This window comes from Blennius ocellaris (genome assembly GCF_963422515.1).
Source record: "Blennius ocellaris genome assembly, chromosome: 7".
NCBI lineage: Eukaryota > Metazoa > Chordata > Actinopteri > Blenniiformes > Blenniidae > Blennius > Blennius ocellaris.
Window position 1 is genome coordinate 19,588,198 of NC_137656.1, and position 18,675 is coordinate 19,606,872.

At 41.8% G+C, this 18,675-nt stretch overlaps 1 protein-coding gene across 6 annotated transcripts in view; it reads right to left on the reverse strand.

Moving 5' to 3' along the window:
- Window positions 1–18,675, reverse strand: part of trpm3 (transient receptor potential cation channel, subfamily M, member 3) — a gene marked incomplete at both ends in the record, with an annotated part of 151,527 nt that overhangs the window by 101,368 nt on the left and 31,484 nt on the right. For 2 of the 6 annotated variants that reach the window (XM_080498791.1, XM_080498790.1), the window contains one exon: window positions 18,284–18,373. The exons of 3 other annotated variants lie outside the window; for them this stretch is intronic. In XM_080498791.1, the coding sequence (XP_080354917.1) occupies window positions 18,284–18,373 (90 nt within the window). Of the gene's footprint in view, window positions 1–18,283; window positions 18,481–18,675 lie in introns of those variants that run through there. One more of the 6 variants, XM_080498792.1, reaches the window with a different exon arrangement.

Here is an 18,675-nt window from a genome sequence, read left to right on the forward strand (position 1 = left end):
TCTGAGTCCTGATGAGAGCGACGCAAGTGTACCACTCACTACAACAAACGCACACTTAACCTTGTGAGGGTCTAAAAAAAACCCAGCTTGGGTCTATTTGTTGGACCATTCTTTGTGAAATTGTCAAATTGTGACACACTTCTTCTCCCAAAACGTCACATCTGTTTCAGAAGTGCCCGCTGTGGCCTGAAGGTAAAAGCAGTAAGAGGGGTCCAACATGTGATCCATCAAGCTGAAAGATAATCATCATTTTGATCTGTTCCAGATGGATTTCACACAAATCATTAATTCAGGAAAAGTCAAATGTAGTCACAAGCAATCACAACATGCCACTTAGGCTTATTTACTTAAAGAGTGTGTGTCTTTAAGGTTTCCCAAAACCATTTACACAAGGCTATTTATTTTGACTAAACTTTTTTTCAAGGCACTCGATTCTAGTTGGTGAACTTGTATGTTGAAAGAGAACATAGGAGATGTGGTTACTCGTGAAATGCTTGCACCGATTTTACTCAGACAGCCCTTCCTGTCAAAACCATTGTTTAACTTCATTTCACTTCTTTTCATATATAGCGCCAATTAAAACACAGCCTGATGGCACTTTTAAACTATCCGGACATTGCGGCAATATCAAGATATATGTTTGTTTCCTTGTTTTGGAGGGTTTTGGATTGTGTATCCTCCCATCACCGAAAATATTTTCATGACAAGATTCAATCTATTCCTCCTCAAAGTGATTAAAGGTAATCCACCAGCAGACCAGTCAAATTCAATCCAATAAACAAAAGTGTGAAACTTATAACTTTAACCCTTAATGACTGTGGCAGTGCAGAGACAACAGATGGCATTTTGTGACATTGAAACAGTATTTCTTTATGTGTGTCAACCATTGAGCCATATGGTTTTGCAACAGACTATATTTTATCATTTGAATGTATCCTCATCAGATTTATATTACATTATGTTCTAAAACACTTGTGTTTCAAAAAAAAAAAGTTTTACCTTCATCATGAGTTCATCTCAGAAACTACAAAGAAAAAGCCATGCTGGGAAAATGCTGCACCCTGTCTATGCATATGCATGTCTTGGGTTTGTCTTCAGTGTGAACTGTCATCTCAGACAATGATGTAGATAATAATTGTTATCCAAATGTTTGATTGCCGAAGGCTCTGTGCATTCATGAGAGTGTCCTTCCGTCGGTCAAGCTCAGCACGCAAATCTTTCCCTGAATCCAGAGACGACGTGCCGTTGGCACTGGCAGCCGACCTCTGAGCTGATAGGACAGGGTTAGCGCTTCTTTCCAAGCGGATGTTCAAGAGTCACAGCCACAGTGCAGTGTGGAAAAATGTTATTTTGCTTGTTATTTATTTTTTTTCTGTCTGGACCAGCCTGATAAGGCAAAAAGAGCTGGCTAAGGATCAGAGTGAGCACAACCTCTGCCTTTCCCCCTCTCTCACCCTCTCATTTTCGCACAAGCCCCATTTATTAGCAGGTCTTCCTCTCCTATTCCTCGTCCTCTCCAACACGTAATATCTCTTGCTAATCAAATTGCTTCCTTGTTTTTCTTTGTTTTACACTGGACATCTTCTCTTCTTCTCTATTCTGACTTATTGTCTCATTCACAGTGAAACTCATTACTGCCTTCACCCTCTAGTTCTCTCACTCTCTCTGAAAATGGGATTTTCTCGCCCTCTGTTCCCGCTGTTGAAACACCTCATCACCTCCCAGCTCCCTGGCACTCAACTCTTCTTTCTCCTTTTCTTCAGGTTTCTTTTTCGTCTCTTCTCAAGCTGTCAGGCTGTCAGCCCAGAGACATGCTCCTGTAAGACAAACACTGAGAGGAGCTAAGGACATGTGAGGCAGTCGGAGCGCTTGTGAGTGGAGGCAACTCAACAGAAGCAGGATGGAACGTAGGAAACGTGGCTGAAAAAGAAAAAGCTGGAAGATCACATTTTAACCAAACTTCATCTGCATACCATGTCATGATACACATAGGAGTGAAAGACATTTCTGGAAAAACAATCATCAAAGCTCATATTTATAAATGAAAGCAATTAGAGTGTTCATATTTTTCTTTTTAAATCTAGCTGTCAGTTTTTCCTCATATTGACGATTAGTTAGCGTTCATCACCGTGTGTTTTCTGCTTCCGATTTACCAACTTCCACAAGGATTATCTCAACTGTGCTGCAATAATTAGGTGGTTTTAAAACCCGTCATGTCCAGTCTCAGTCCGTGCTGCAAAAAGGCTTTAAATAAAGTTCACTTTGAAAAAAGCCTGGAGGTGAACCAAGCATTTTCTTCTTGCATTCTTCGTTTAATCACACAAAAATTCAGATGACAGCATTGATTATTCTGCAAATGGACCACAATAGCATTGAACTCACACAAGCATCTGAACCGTCACTGAAAAATGTGAACAAACCCCAAGAAGGCAATCCTTGGCTGGATGGTTGCATTATTCATTGCAATACCACCAGCGGCCACTGAAATTAGCATCCACGGTTTCCGCAGCTAATACATTCACGGTCAAATCACACAGAAACCTCACCACATGTTTGAGGCTCTTCTGGCGTGTCATAATGACACATCTCATGGTGAAGGGCTAAGCGTAATTAAGCCAGGGACCGACTCCATCCAGTGCTCCGCTGCACCGCTGCCATTTGACTGCCACTTTAATTGCTTTTCTTCCCCCTATTCCCACCTCACTCCCCTGCCCCACTCTATCAATCTATCCAATTCATGGGGGAAAATGCTTCCATACAAACATGCAAATATGGAGGTGATGGGGAGATAGTGAGCGTGTGCTTCCTGCATGTCTGACCATGTGGGTGCATGCAAGCTCTTTTTATTCAACATAAAGAATTTTACGCAAATTAACCTTAGTGGATGTGTACTTCACATGCTGCAAAGTCATGAGCTGGTGTTGGCCCATGAAATAAAAACGTTCAATGTGCGCGTGCGTCAATGTTAAGGAGTGTGACGTTTCCCCATATAGCTACTCTCATTTACAGCCTCCCTGTGGTCCAGGCTCTCTTTGTCTGCCTCTCTTGGCAAGCGCGACCGTCAAGCACCTGACCCTCTGCAGCAGACAAACACTGACACACATACATGTACAGGAGGGCTGGATCTGCAGAACATAAGTATATCTTGAGAGCGTGAGGGAGCATGTGATCAAACTCAAACGTAGTGTGTGTTTCAAGAACCTACAGTATGGATAGAGTCTCGTGGGGCTTGGGATAACCCAGGTTAAGAGCATATGTGACATGCCATTGGGGATGATGGAAAATGGACCCACAGAGTGCATTACTGGCTTTCTATGGGCTCTAGAATGTGTTACAATTCAGCTGAACTGAATACGACCTTTCCTGATCGAGGCATAAAAATGGGCCTTGTTTTCCTTGTGTTAACACAAATTCACTCAACTGTGGAGTCCCCTTCGCACTGACCCTTTGACTGCGACTTAAAAATGGACTGTCAAAATGCATGTCTGAGTGGTTGTGATGCTTCAATCTTTCTGAAAAATAAAATATAAACAGAATTCTTGAGATATTAAACTAATTACATTATGAACAAATGAAAGAACCTCTCAGAAATATAAATTAAATCTTTTAATATGTAGGCTTTTTTTAATCGTTATTTAAAGCCCCTATTTAAAATAACCAATGGAAATAAATGTCTCACAAGAAAATGTATATTTTTTTCAAGAAAAGCATGTCAAAAGTGTGAAATATTAGTCGTATTCTAAAAAAAAAAAAAACAGGGGATTACAATTTTATAATTTCACGCTTTAGTGGTCTTCTATGTGCTGTATTACTCTAAGCAGACCCCTTTCCACTTATTGTCATTTACACAAGTGAGCTGTAAGGAAGAGCCTAAGAATCCCATTTTCTTACGAGCATGTATAAAATGTCAGATTCTATAACCAATCTGTTGTAAGTCAAAGTGGTCAGCACTTTCCATTCATTAGCATTTTAATGGATCAGCAACCAATCCAGCCGCATCTGAAACTGAAACACTGAAGTTAAACGCACAAGAAAATTCACAGGTGAGCAACCATTATTCCCCAGAGTGTACCGACTGTAATGCAACTGAATGAGTCACAGCGAGAGATGTCATCTACTGTATTAGGTGCCAAAATCGCAAGATGCTGCACAAGCAAATCCCATTCACACTTGCCTCTGATGACCTGCATCTCGATATCCCTTCATGGCACTGTGCCGTGGTACCTCTCACCCTCGTGAGGTGATGAGGATAAAGCATCATTACATAAGGTTGCTGACTGGACCGGAGCCGGTGCTCAGCGGCCACAGCGCATGCCAACAATCCCACGGATCGTACCGGGCACACGCTCACCAGTGCACACTACTTCCTGCAGCCGATTTCCTATACCTCTTTCCATCTGCTTGCTCGTTCGTATCTCTTCGTTTGTGCTCTGTCCTGCTTGCCCCTGCCTTTCGGGATCAGGCAAAGAGCGCAATGCCGCCTAAGTCTCTGGTTGTCCTCACAGAGTGTATAATCCTCTTGATGTTCTGGGAGGCACAGTGATAGAACACGTGCACTATATGTACTGTATGTAGCTCACAAACTGTTCAGCCGTGGAAAGACACAGCATGTGTGAATGTAGAGAAATATTCAAACTACAACTGTACAGCTGTAGAGGGTGATACACAAGTATATGATCGTGTTTATTCTGCACTGCATTGTTTGTACTGGTGGCAATCCCTGCTTTGTGTTTCGTCTGTGCCTTCTGCGTGCACATGGGAACCACCATTCAGAACAAATCTCAGTGAAATGCCAACAAGCTGTTGAGTGATCCAAAGACCAAACAGGACTTCATGAAGCAACTGTTACATACAAATGACCTTTTGTTTTTTTTTTGGTCTTTAACAAAAGTCTGCAACTTATCAAGTCAGCCAGAGCGACTCCCTCATATCTCCACATTTGAAAAGCATCTCTGAAAGTAGCTGGAGTGGTTTGTGTCATTTTATAGATGCAGATTAATTTATCTGAGCTGAGCTGTCTACTGTAGAAGCTGGTAAGGGAAAGATTAAAAGAAGTGGGGGAAATCCTGCATAAACAGTTGCAGAATTTTCCAAAGAAATTTCCTCGGGGGCATAACAGCAATGCTGCTTCATTTAATTTAGACTATGGAGAGAGAAAAAAATGGTTGCATACCATATTATGCAATACATTTTAAAGAAGAACGGGAACTGCAATTTTATGACGCAGGACTTTGGAGGGCATGAAAATGATTGATGAGAGGTCTGATTGATGATCATTTTAGAATTACTGTTATTAAACCTGCACTTAGGAAGCCAAAGCACCCCTATAATCACATATAAAATGACAGCCATTGCTCATGGCAGGAGCTATCAACACTGTTGGAGATGGAAGGGCGACTTGTCTATACCAGGTGAAATACAGAGACGATGAACTGGTCTGAATGGGCAAGTATGGGCACACTTGTGCCAAAGATACGAGATAAGTAGCGAGAGACCAGAGAGACCAGGGAGATTAAAAAAAGTGGGGTGAAGGAGGATGGAGGAGGGGGGAGAATTCTGCACTGGGAGAGCGTGAGACGGACTGAGAGATGGATGGAAGGACAAAAATAGCCCTGTGTGGCCATGCTGTTCACTTTCATTTTCCATGTCCCAGTATCCAATTTACAGCCGCACACACGCACAGGCACATATTCACACAGTTTCACACATCTCACTCTAATGTCTCTCATACACACAACTTCAGCACAAATTACACACTCTCTCTCTGTGGCACAAAACACATAGGGAGACCGTCTCATTCACTTTTGTGATGTAACTCGTCTATTCTCACATTCTTTTTTTTTTACCTGCACAGTCGCCCTTTTTCTCACTCGCCTTCCCACCTTCGATTATATATATTTTCAACAGATGGTAAGTTTTACCTTGCCATGCGTTGGGAAATGATTCGTACTTAGGTGTAGGTGCAGGAGCGTAGGTGCAGTTACACATAAGGATGGACACGCTCTCTCGGAGGTGCACCCACACTGACAGCAGCAGGTCGAAGTCCCCACGGGTGCCGTCCTACAGTCATGTCGTGAGATTTAGAGCTGCTCATCCAATTTAAGAGGGCTGGAAGTTAGACTGGTCGATGGTAAGAGGTTGGTAAGCGGTTGGGAGGAGAAACCCGGAGTGAAAGAGACAGAAGGCTGGAGATGAAGGCTTGAAGTGCACATGGAATCAGAAAAAGTGGAAGCGGTCAATTTGCATACATGTGGTGTTCATTCCTTGGAGGCTTGTAGTGACACATAGGAGTTCAGCCTTTTTTTTTTCTCACCAGATTTAGAAATTGAGGCTTGGCGCTACAGCTGATCTTCAAAGACCTTTCACACTCCTCATGAATCACATGCATGAACATGCACGTGCTTGCACTAGAGTGTGCGATTCATTATGGCTCAGGAAAACCCCTAATTCCTCCACTGGGTGTAGACTTTTTCCCCATTTCCTCCATCTTGCTGAAGAGCTAATGCTCTGCTATTAACAGTACCATTACAACTCTAAGCCAGAAAGCAGGCTAATTGCACACATGCAATAAAAAAGCATTGCTTCCCTAGTTTACCTTCTCCCTGCATGTGAGCACTTGTGTGTGTATGATACTTGGCAGCTTGTGCGTTTTCATTCCTGGTTTTAGTGTGTATGTGCTGATGCACAAATGAAAGCAGAGGGAAACATTTCGGAGGAGGCATTCAGGGGAATTAAAGCTGCCCCGGCATGATTTAAGATGCCACCACTCGCAGCTAATGAGCTGAGTGAGATCACACAAACACTGAAACAATCCATTGTAAGAGCTGCAGGAAAATAAAGCTGCTGAGGAGATGGATGCAGGAAAAGAGGCGGCAGGCTGCAGGCTGAGAAAAAAAATTGGAGAGATGAAATACTGAAGAGAGCTTACATTTGGAGAAATGTTGGTACAAAGAAGTAAAATTAACAGAGGGGTGTGAGTGTTCCAAGCACTTTGTTAATAGGCTGCAGATTTACTATAAATAAAGATTTGAAAGGTGTTAAATGATGAAGTGCACATGTATTTAGAGATCATTCAGATTCAGAGAAAATTGTGCTTTTATGTGAATGTGTGGCATGAATATGACCAATGACCTGTCCCATTTTAGTTAAGTGCCAGAGAGTGTCGGCCAGCTGGACAACCGTGCAAAACTGGCCCCGAGTGCCAGACTCAAAGTCACTCATCTGAGCTCTGTAAACCTTGTGGGCTGGTCTGTCTGTGAAGCACTTTATCTCTGAACACGTCAGAATGAACTCATAGTAAAAGAGCAGTTTCACATTTGGAGTAGAGCAGTTGCTGCAGAGTCACAAAAGAAAGAAAGTCAATATCAGCATAAAGAGTAAAGGCAGCAAACTGCTAGCTCAACCTTTTTTCTTAACAAAACCTCAAATCTAACAACACAACAGGATGCTCTCTCGTAGGGGTGAAACTATTTAATCAAAAAGTGCATTTCAACAACAAATGCCGGGGAATTATTATGAAGACAACTTTTATGATAAAATAAGCTACAATGCAAAACCAGAGTGAAACATCTGCCACAGAAGCACTCTGCATACAAGATTAGCCAGTTAATAAGTGGGCAATGGATCTCATTGTATTATTAATACCAACTGCGATTAGAAACAATATTTCCTCCAATGAAACACATTGGGAAGTCAACCAGAGCCACTACTTGGTGTGGCACGAAGTGTGAGAAAGTGGGTTTAGAGTTAATTGGTTGAGTTACACCCGGATGCATGAGAGCTGGCAGTGCTGTTTCACTTCAATTTTAGATTATATTTAGTCAAAGCATTTTGCCTTGTCCGCCGGTGATGTAGCTTTAATCACTACAGGGGGGGACATAGGTTTGGCAAGTTCATTTAGTGTCATTCTAACCAGACGAAACAGAGCTAATATACCAGCACACAATGACATGGCAGGAGGATTGAGTGAGGTGGAAAGTGTTTTGACTTTAGCTTAGTTTTTCTTGATTAGTGGAGACTGAGCGGCAGAGCTGAAGCCAGTACTTAGAGTGACACGTCTGGTGATGGATGGAGGAAACACTTGCAGTGTGTGGTGACAGAAAAATACACATCAAGAGAATGATAAAGCAGAGGCCGAGGCAGGACAGAGAGAGAGAGAGAGAGAGAGAGAGAGAGAGAGAGAGAGAGAGAGAGAGAGAGAGAGAGAGAGAGAGAGAGAGAGAGAGAGGTCCCAATGATCAAAGCATTTTGTTAAAAGGCTCGTTGTGTCAAAAATAATTTCATTCTCTTTCATTTAATAAAAACCTTTTATTCACTCCTCCTCATTTGCTGTCACGCTGCAGCACCAGCCGTCCAACACAACAGACAAGGTGTCAGATCTGCTATCGATTCATGGAGAACAGACCACAATGCCTCAGTATCATTGCGTAATGAAACTTAAAAAGATTTGTGTTTGCTAATTGTTTTAGCACCGTGACAAAATTCTATTAAAAAAAATATCTTCACGGTGATAAATGTGTGCTTCAAAAAATTCTCTAAGGTGGAAAAAAAAAAAAAGAACTCAAGTGCGGGCAACCCAGCAATGGAGGAATGAAAACTAATAGAAGCACTTTGTTTTGATTTGATGCCTCAAAATGATAAAGGCCAAACTACAGTCACTGTTTATGCAATTGATATCACCAAATGTTTGGTCTTCCTCGTAATGAGGAAAAATAATTTAATCAGCAGTGAAAACAATAATAACCACCACCTCAGCTTCAGCAACCGGGAGGGCCAGCTGTAAGCATCATTCTTTATCTTTAAGTGTTAAAGGGTTGAACTGCATCGAAAAAACAGTAAAAACAAAAGATAAGACCATTTATAACAAGTGGAAACACACACACACACACACACACAGACACACGATGGACGCCACATGAAGGCCGCATCAATTATTCACAGGCGACCACATGCTCAGACATGCACAGACAGCTACACGTCCACTCCCCTGGGCTGGCCCCAGGTTTAAATAAGTGAAAATACCAGTGCAGGTTTTTTAATAAAGACATCTATGTACTCTATTGAGCACACAAATGAACTCCCAGTCATTCTCTGGGTACAAAACATTGTTTGATTTTGCAAGATTGTTCCCTAAACAAATACACAAAAGCAAAGAGCCTGTGTAGTTTCCATGTTCCTTCAGTATATTGGTTTTTGATCCAGATCATCCGGTTTCCTCTTACAGTCTAAAAACTTGTGTTTGAGGATACATTGTTAAAATATATTGTCCATAGGTGGTTGTGTGTCACTGTGTGTTTGACCAGTGACCGTGCCTTCACACAGTCAACTGGGATCAGTCCACAAGTTGTATAAAGCAACATAGAATATTGATGGATGGGACAATTATAATTCAGCATCCACACATACATACACAAAATAAAATGTAAAACTGAAACTTGTGGCAAACAGGCCAACTTGTCCACTACATATCTAATATTAAATCACTTTTACAGAACCGTCTGCACTTTGCTTTGTGGTTACTTTTCAGAAGTTGTATGAAACTAGTTGTATTGAGTGAAGCTGTGACGTGGTCACCTCTTGAAACGCTGGTGTTTCAGAAACTGCACGTGGCTCTTTTTGCATTCCATTTTAAAATATTTTCACACCGCCAAAGTAATAAACACTGTTATTAATGCCATTACAGTGGGGTTGTTATATGGTTTAATTGGAATTTCACAAACTGTGCTGTTTTGTTTTTTGTTTTGTTTTTTAATCGACTGAGCCAAGGGACTTAAATTACACATGTCCAAATCCTGGAATCATATATAATCAATACTACCATTCTGATCATGACATTCCTAACTTGAATCAAATTCTCCAAGGGAAATTGAAGCATTTTCTTTTAAAAGGTGAATTTTACTGTAAACACTGCACCCCGTTGTGACCATACACTTTGAATACATTGGTTTCAGATCTTTTAGAGAATACGAGTAATTGATTAGATAATGAACAAATCACCCAATTATGGATGAGTAGTAACTGTTGCTATTGATCACCTTTTGCAGGCCTATAAACATGGCTGTATTGAAATAAATGAAAAGATGCAGCGATCATTTGGAAGATATCTCACCATCAGAGTCAGAGACGCAGAGCCGTCGCTGGCCGTGGTGCTGATTTTCAAACTTGGGCCAGTTTGGCTGCATTTCACTGTGGCAGTGCCACTGATTGTCTGGCTCCCAGTCAACGTGAACAACAGCTTGATTGATTACACATGCCTCAGTAACAATATGGCTGTAGCTCTCAGATGATTATAAAGCCTCTAATTTTGGTTTCCTGTGCCGGGGATTTTGATATATCTCCCATCATCCTCTCACACCTCAGCAGACCTGTTCATTATCTTAACAGGCTTGACAATTTTTTTTTTGTGGGAGTGGTAATGGAAATGTATTGATTTATATTGATTCATCATTGACCTATTGGAAGGCTTACTATGGATCACAAATTACCTCCCAGGGATCGATGTGAATATCCAATAACACACTTAAGACAACCACATTCTGGTTAAAGTGATTTATCAGGCTGGTTCTACATAGAAGCAGTAAGCAAACAACACTTTCCTTTGTGACAGCGGTTTTAAAGACTAAACAAAGAAAGGATTTCATTAATAATATAGCTTTGTATGAACAGCAGCATGTGTGCACAAAAGAAACTGACATTGAAGCCGGCCGTTGAAGTGGACCAGGTGATCGTATAGAGACTTGGCAAGCCAGCGACAGATACTGGATGTTGATGACAAGCTGCAATAAAGTTCAGTAAAGCCGTATTGTCCACCATGCTTTAGTCAACATGTCAATGAGGTGTTACTCAATCATTGGTACTGTCTTGTAAACATTATCCAATGTGCTCAGGTAAACACAAAAGAACCCAACCCTGTTTGGTTTTAGTTTTTGCCCTACATCAACAGTTTTGGCTGATATTTACTTTTGGTCTCATGCAGCTGGTAACTGGGATCCAGCTATGAAGGGCCTGTTTCCCAGTTTACACTGTTAACATGACAATAACAAACAAGCAACACGGATGAATCCAGCAGTGCTGCTTTACCACTGCAGTCGGAGAACAAAAGGAAAGACTAACAAGCTCCTCATCACATGCATCAATAAAAGAGGGGGGTGAAGTGAAGATACGACATTCTATTTATTACTCTCTTTATTTCTGCTGACAATCCTAACGATCATTAGAAATGATGATGTGAATTGCAACAGTTTCAGATGGGAGGTCGATTTCACTGAGAGGGCCTGGTACAGTGTCAGGATTGATGTGAGAAGAAATAAGATGAAAATAACTGAGGATTAGGGTTAAGGTTACCTCTCAGCTAAACCTCCCAGCTTGACAGCATTTCTATGTAGTTTTTCCTCAATTGTCAGTGGGCCTTTTCCACTTATATCCCAGCATTGCCCTCTAATGCACTCTCTCTTTTGTTCATAATTATTACAGCTCCTTGATGTCACTCGTTTTACCTGATGGCTCCAGTAAGTGCCCTACTATCAAAGGCATATGGAAGAGTAGCATTCAACAATGGTAATTCGGCTGGCTTGAAAAACTTCAATTAAGCATTATTACATTGATCATCGAAAATGAAATATTTCATCTTCTTAAATAGTGCTTGAGGGTAAGAGATGCCATCAACTCCTCATTTTCCAAATATAGACTAATACCCAGTTGGCTCTGATTTCATACTGAATCTTCATACTCAAGATGTCCTCTTGTATAAAAGTTAACATGAAATCACAGTTAATGAGTTTCATGCCATCTGCAAAAGCTGAAAAGTGACGAATGCCTGGTATTTCCATTATTCATTGATGTGTTGGATCTGCATGCTGGGGAAAAGAAAAATAGGAAGAAGTTAACCTATAAAAATCACCAAATGCACACGGTAACCTTGGGGCACACACGACCACTTTAACACAAACACGGCCGATAACGTTTTCTCAGCACGACTGACACCCATATATCGGGTTCATAAAACAATGCAGGGCAGTTCATGACATATCACCCTCATGCATAGTTAAACAGGCCTCCATCACTGCTTTATAGTATATATTGTATGTATGTACTCCGGGCAGCGTGCAGACCGAAGGTCAACATTCAGAGTTCATAGCTTCAGTGTTGGAGTTAAGAATGCTGCTACTGTACCTACAGAGTGCCGGCAGCAAGAGGCTGAATAGCTCATTTACATTTGCGTGTGTGTCACTGAGGTTTGTACACTTGCTTGTGGGATATCTCAACAGTAAAAAGCTGGAGGTGGTTTGCCAAGTTATACATTTATTCTAAAAATGCAGGTTCTTTCAGCATCCGTTCTCATGAATTATTCAGCAGCTGACTGGTAGGTAGAATTGTTCTGTATTATCTGTTGCGTTAAATCAGGAAAAATGCACCTACAAACAAAATGCACAAAAACCGTGGCGACACATTGTTTCAACAAGCATGTGTCTTGTTTAAGAATCCCAAATTTCTGAAAGCATTACAGAAACAAATTTACTAACAGCTTGTTTCACTTCCTGTGATGTGTCATGGAAGGGTGCCAAATAGAAAACATAAAGTCTTTTTGTGCCCAAATAAAGAAATGAAGTGTTAAGTGGCAGCTTATGTTCTGGTTTTGGCTCATTAGCAAGATAATGTTTTAATTGAAATCCCACAAATGCTGCGTTTGCTGGTTAATTTAGACGTAAACAAGGAAGCGGGGAGACATCCTGTTCTTATGAGGCCTGTTCCTGCAAGAGCGTGAACAAAAAAAAAAGAGTGCGGGAGAGTGTAAAGGACCTTCCCTGAGGGGTGCGTGTGCTCCAGCTTAATCCAACACTCAAGTAGCATTTGTTCCCAACACGTTAGGATCTGTGTGCATGTATGTGTGGAAACTAACAGAAGACGAGTGTGGTGACGGAGAAGCAACAATGACCTGAAATGCACCGTTAAATAAAAGCAGCCTCGCAGATTTCCTTAGTTTTAAATAATTAATGATATTACATATTTGTAATCTAACAACTTAAAGAACACAAAGTTTACCGTTTGTGATTCATTTATTGATTTGTGACAATGTTTGCTGTAATATTCACTGTATGTAAGTAACATACCATGTTCATTGTGTTTACTGCTTACATGTGCTTTCACTGCCTGGAAAAACGGAATGAAACAGCAGAATGCACTCAATGATCTTAATGTCCTATGCACGTGAGGTGTCATTAGCCATGGGGAAATTGGATCAGATAATCATAGCTTGATAATTGGAACAATCCCTGCTGTCCACATCTTAATGATTTATCTCAATGTGTAAATGAAGCACAAACATAAAGAGGCAGACTGAAGCAAAGACTCAGATCTGCCACTGCAACAAACAATCATATATATTAAAAATGATTCCTCTCTTCCTACTTCAACACACACACACACGCACGCACGCACGCACGCACACACACACACACACACACACACACACACACACACACACACACACACACACACACACACTTAACTTAGATCAACAACTTTGCATGTCTGAGTGCAAAAAAAGTTTTGCAATACTTTTAAGGATTGTTGCACACTGTTTAAAACTACTACAAATACATTTGATTCACACAATTTAAAACTGTCAGTACCAAGCACACAGATACACAACAAATCACAGGCAGGAAACTGCTGTATCCCACCAAACTTCATCCACTACCGATAGAAAAATGGGTGGTGCTACCTATGGGTGACAGCTTGTACTTGGCTCCTTGGTTGTTTAGTATGTTTTGGGCGTCAGAAATTGCTTCAGAAATATTAAATTTCATACACAGACATGCCTCAGCATTAAACTAGATAGTATTCAGCACTGCAACAGTGCACCTTTTTATGTAACAGATTTATTTTTGGTAAGATATATTTGGTAAGATATATATATATATATTTTTTTTTTTTTTTTTTTGCAGCACATTCCATCCCCATGTATTTTACATAAGATGGAGCATTATCTATGCTGTGTGATTATGGAAGCAACGGCATGAATAAGGGAGAAGCAGACAGAGACAGAGAGAGAGAGAGAGAGAGAGGTTGAAATTACACAACTTGACGAGGAGAACCAAAGAAAATATCTTTACTGTATTCGCTGTAGGGTGCATTTCTTTACTCAGTTACAGCACAGTTCTGTCTAATCTGTGAGGAGGGTGAAGGGACATCAAACTGATAAGGAAAAAGCTGTTAACACAACTTGATAGGGTGATGATCAAACGTGAGATTAAAAGAAAGCTCAATCAAAATGTAGACGATAAGAAGGTTTGTCATTGTACGAAGCCAAAACAGGCGAAGGTATGTGCTTCAAACAACTACAACTGAAATAAGTCTTAAAGACTCCAAGGGAGGATGAGAGAAGATTTACTATCCCCAATTCTCAATATTGTTTCCCTGTTTGACACTTTATCCTGCCAAGTCTACACTAAATCCCAGGCTTAAACTCGTAAAGACTGTGGCTGTCAATGTGGCAAATATGTGATTATTTCAAGAGGAAAGACCATCACTGCAAGAGGCGACACGTTTTTATTCAATCTACCATCAATATCTGGCAGATCACACTTCCTTACCACTTCACATAACGACTTTTAACAATGCAGTTATCAAGTTTTGAGTGTTTGTATAACCACTATAGAATAGTATCTTTGATAGTTCTTACTTGATGGACAGAAATTCCCATGGGATTTGACCTGCATTGGCAATGACTACTAACATCAACATATTAGATATTAATAAATGTAATTTTTGAAACCTTATTGTTTCTTCAGCTCTGGGTTGGGATCAAGCACTAATGCATCGGCTCTGGCACGGTACCTATTTGCTACAATGCCTGTGGCATTGCATTATAAATGCACATACATATTGTAAAGCACGTGCACACACCTACGCACCAGCATCAACATGCACACACAATCTGTTGGCCATGATTTTCCTTCCTACAAGGGAAGATGGGAAACATTTCTGATAGCTCATAAATTGAAAAAAACACACATGCATAGCACACACACGCACGCACGCACGCACACACACACGCACACACACACACACACACACACACACATTTGGCAGCAGGGGGCAGGTAATAAGTTTGGGGGACATGAGGGGAAAGCGCTTGTCATGCAGAAATTTCCAACAATAGTGACAGGCTATTAGCTTAATTTTAAGCTGACAGGCCGACAGGAGGATTCACATCAAGTAAACACAGTTTCTTGAACCACATCTGGGTGTTAACGGAGGCTTCGTCAAAGGTTCGTCTGCCACTGCAGACGTCCATATAGCAGAGCACTGAGTCCTGGAAGCCACTGCTCTGCATCCCTTATATGCTTTCTTACGCCAGCACACATTTTCATGTGCACAGATCTTTTTTTGGAATCAGGTGTGAGAGAGCGGGGAGACAGCAGGGGGTGTGTTCTTACCCCTCGTGCGAAACGGTGGCGCATTAGTAAACTAAACGAAACTGATGCCCAAAAAGCAAACATCTTGATATCATTTGAAAAGCATCTCTCAGTCTGCAGCTGAATTAAGCATCATTCAACAGATGACAAACGCAATCTGGAGTGAGGAAGTCTATAAACACAGGATGTGATGGCATCAGAGCCAAAAGGACCCCTGCAGCAGATTTTCTTCATGGGTGTTGATGTCTATAATTGAGAACATCCTTCTGTTTCTGTTGTTTGGACTCATTTCTCCATTTTATAAGCAGTCTGTGAGCTTTCAGCTGCTTGGGAAAAAAAAATCCCATGAGTGCATTTAGCTCAGCATACAGCACTGTTGTTGCATAATATGCATCACAACAGCTGCGCAGCGTGACTTTTGTTTACTTCTTCATGTCCGATATTTAAAAAAAATGTCAGTATGGAAACAAAACAAACCAGATTGGAATGATATCTTCCATTAATTAGTTTCCACTGTCAGGTGGCCACAACTCAAGTGTGAACAGTAAAAAAAAAAAAAAGCTTCTAACCCAGGGTTAGAAAACGTTGCCAAGAACTATAAGCTGAAAAAGGAAATAATTCAGCAACTCAAAAGCAGCAACATTTCATGTGGGAGCCATACCAAATCCACGATACACCCTCATTGTAAAGTTAGAGAGCTGTGTGAGGATCTCCTAAGATAAGTAGCATGGTGCCGGTGCCGTCGATTGCAGAGCTGCCTCACATACAGCCTTTGCACACGTGGAGGGAATATGGGCGAGGAACCTTTTTTGATTCACAGCTTGTTGCCCTACATCAGTATTTCCCAGTCCTGCTCCAAAGGGATCTCATGCCCTGCATCTTTTAAATGTCTCCCAGCTCCACCATCCCCTGAATGAATGGGTCGCCACTGAGCTCTGCAGAAGCCTGATAACAAGCCGTTCATTTGAATCAGGTGTGCTGGAGCAGCGAGGCATTTGAAGCACACGGGGCATAGGTTCCCTCAGGAGCAGGACCGGGGAAAACTGCCCTACTTCCAAACAAAAATCATTTAGTGTTGTTGTGAATCCACCGAGGAAAGAATTTCTGAAGTGCCACAGTACTTTAATCAAAAAAAATTTGTTTTCATTCCGTTCCTTGTGAGGCAGAAAAACGATCAAAAATATATAAATGTACTGAAATATAGGGTTGTGTCTGAAGAAGATCTTCTATCGTATGTACTGCTGTAAACAATTCAGTGAACGGGTGCTGGACCAGATTCCAGCTGCCAAAAGGTGACGGCAGGACAAACGCTAGAGTGGTTGCTTGTTGATCAGAGGGTAAATGCGGGCAATTTGAAGTCTCCAAATAATGGGAAGACACTGGAGAACCCAGAGAAAAGCCACACATTTAATAGAACATGCAACCTTCTCACAGAGTCTGGAATTGAACCAGATATGCTGTTGCTGTGAGGACAGTGCTAACCACTAAACCTGCTGTGCAGACCTGCTTATTTAATTTGTTTTTGAATGAAGAGGGCAATGAAAAGCACGCGTACGCAGACAGACACACACACACACACACACACACACACACACACACACACACACACACACACACACACACACGCATAATTATAAACAGTTAACCAGGCTATACAAATGCAAATGCTTGACATATGAGCCCAGGCACTCTGGATGTGTGGTTCAACATCACAGTGAAGCTGCTTTGATAAAGCTGGATCAAAGGACAGTGAAGGAGAGGCATTCAAGACCTCTGACAATAGCCCTCCCGACAAAGAGCCAGTGACAGGCTTACAAAAGCAAATGTATGCATAGAAATTAGGGTTTTTTGGGGGGACGGAAACATCTGTAAGCAAGTGTTATTGAAAGGAAATATGTATTTAGAAAGGCAAGTACACAAGATCAATGCGTCCTTACATGCCCATACACACAGAGGAATGCCCACCTACTTGCTGCACACCTTTGCATAGGTGATGAGGCTAATACAAAGACTCAAAGTGCAAAGTAGACAACTCCAGCCTGAATTCCTCATGAACAAGGTGCACTGTGGAATTCATTTCAACACCTGTCTTCTGGGATTTCATCCACTTCCTTCTCTGAAGCTCCTGTGCCCCGTCTGTCATCTCCAATTTAACATTTTCACATACACATTCCCACAAATCCTTCTCACTTCAGATTCTGTCTCTTGAGGTCATCGTCCCCTCTTTCCTGCTTCTCTCAATGTTTTTGCAAACTCTTGTTATCTGTGGACATGGCAGGCTTCCTTCAATATGCAAGCCTCTTGTTATTTTAAGATTGGACCCTGCGATTCCCATGTCCTCTTTGCCTAACACTAAATTAATAATTTTTTTGCTTTTTTCTTTCCAACACACTTTTCTTAGCCCCCCCCCCCCCCCCCCCCCCTTCTTCCATTTCCTTTATCCCACTCTTCCAGTGCGTCTCTCTGGCAGCATGCTCCCATTTTCCCCGTCTCCATTTTTATCCTACACTCTTTGCGCATCCCCACACTTCCAAACCTTTAAGCTCCCCTCTGAGAGTGTAATGCTGACAGCTTTCTCACACTTGCCTTCATTTGCAACAAAATTATTCTCTTTATTCCTTTGTGATGACTGCATTACGCATGAGCATTATACACTGAGTTATGCATTAAGTCCATGCTAAGGGAACCAGGGATGTGCCATTACATCTTCCCCAGCATTCATTTTGTATCCTCACCTCTACTTGTCTTCTTTTTGGAAAGCAGCAGGATAGCAGAAGGGCTGCCTGACATATTTTACTACATCCCCCTGGGTATATATCTTTTTTGGTTCAATCCCACTCTCCCTTCTGTTGTTGCTCTTTTACCTTTAGCAGGCGTACAGATGGCAGGAAGGCTGCATGGCACAGTTTTCTGATGGTCCAGTTGATTGGCCGTGGCGCGTCCAGCTGGTTCATGGTGTCCGCTCTTCACGGCGCGGCCACTGGTGCCTGGCAGCTTTTCCCGGCACCAGGATCAATGCTGCCCCACTAGGGGGGCGAGGATGGGAGAGGGTCTCCAACTCCAACTGCCGAAAAACACGGAAGTCCCAGGGCATGACCCTTGACGGACAACCATCAACCTCTACCACCGCCACCACCTTGAAGCCTTTACTTCCCCAAGCAGATGAAGCTCTCCCCTGGGCAGCTCTCTGCCCCCTCTCCACTCCTTTGCTGCGCGCTGCTCCTCTCCAGCTCACACAAATCCAAACAATCCAAGG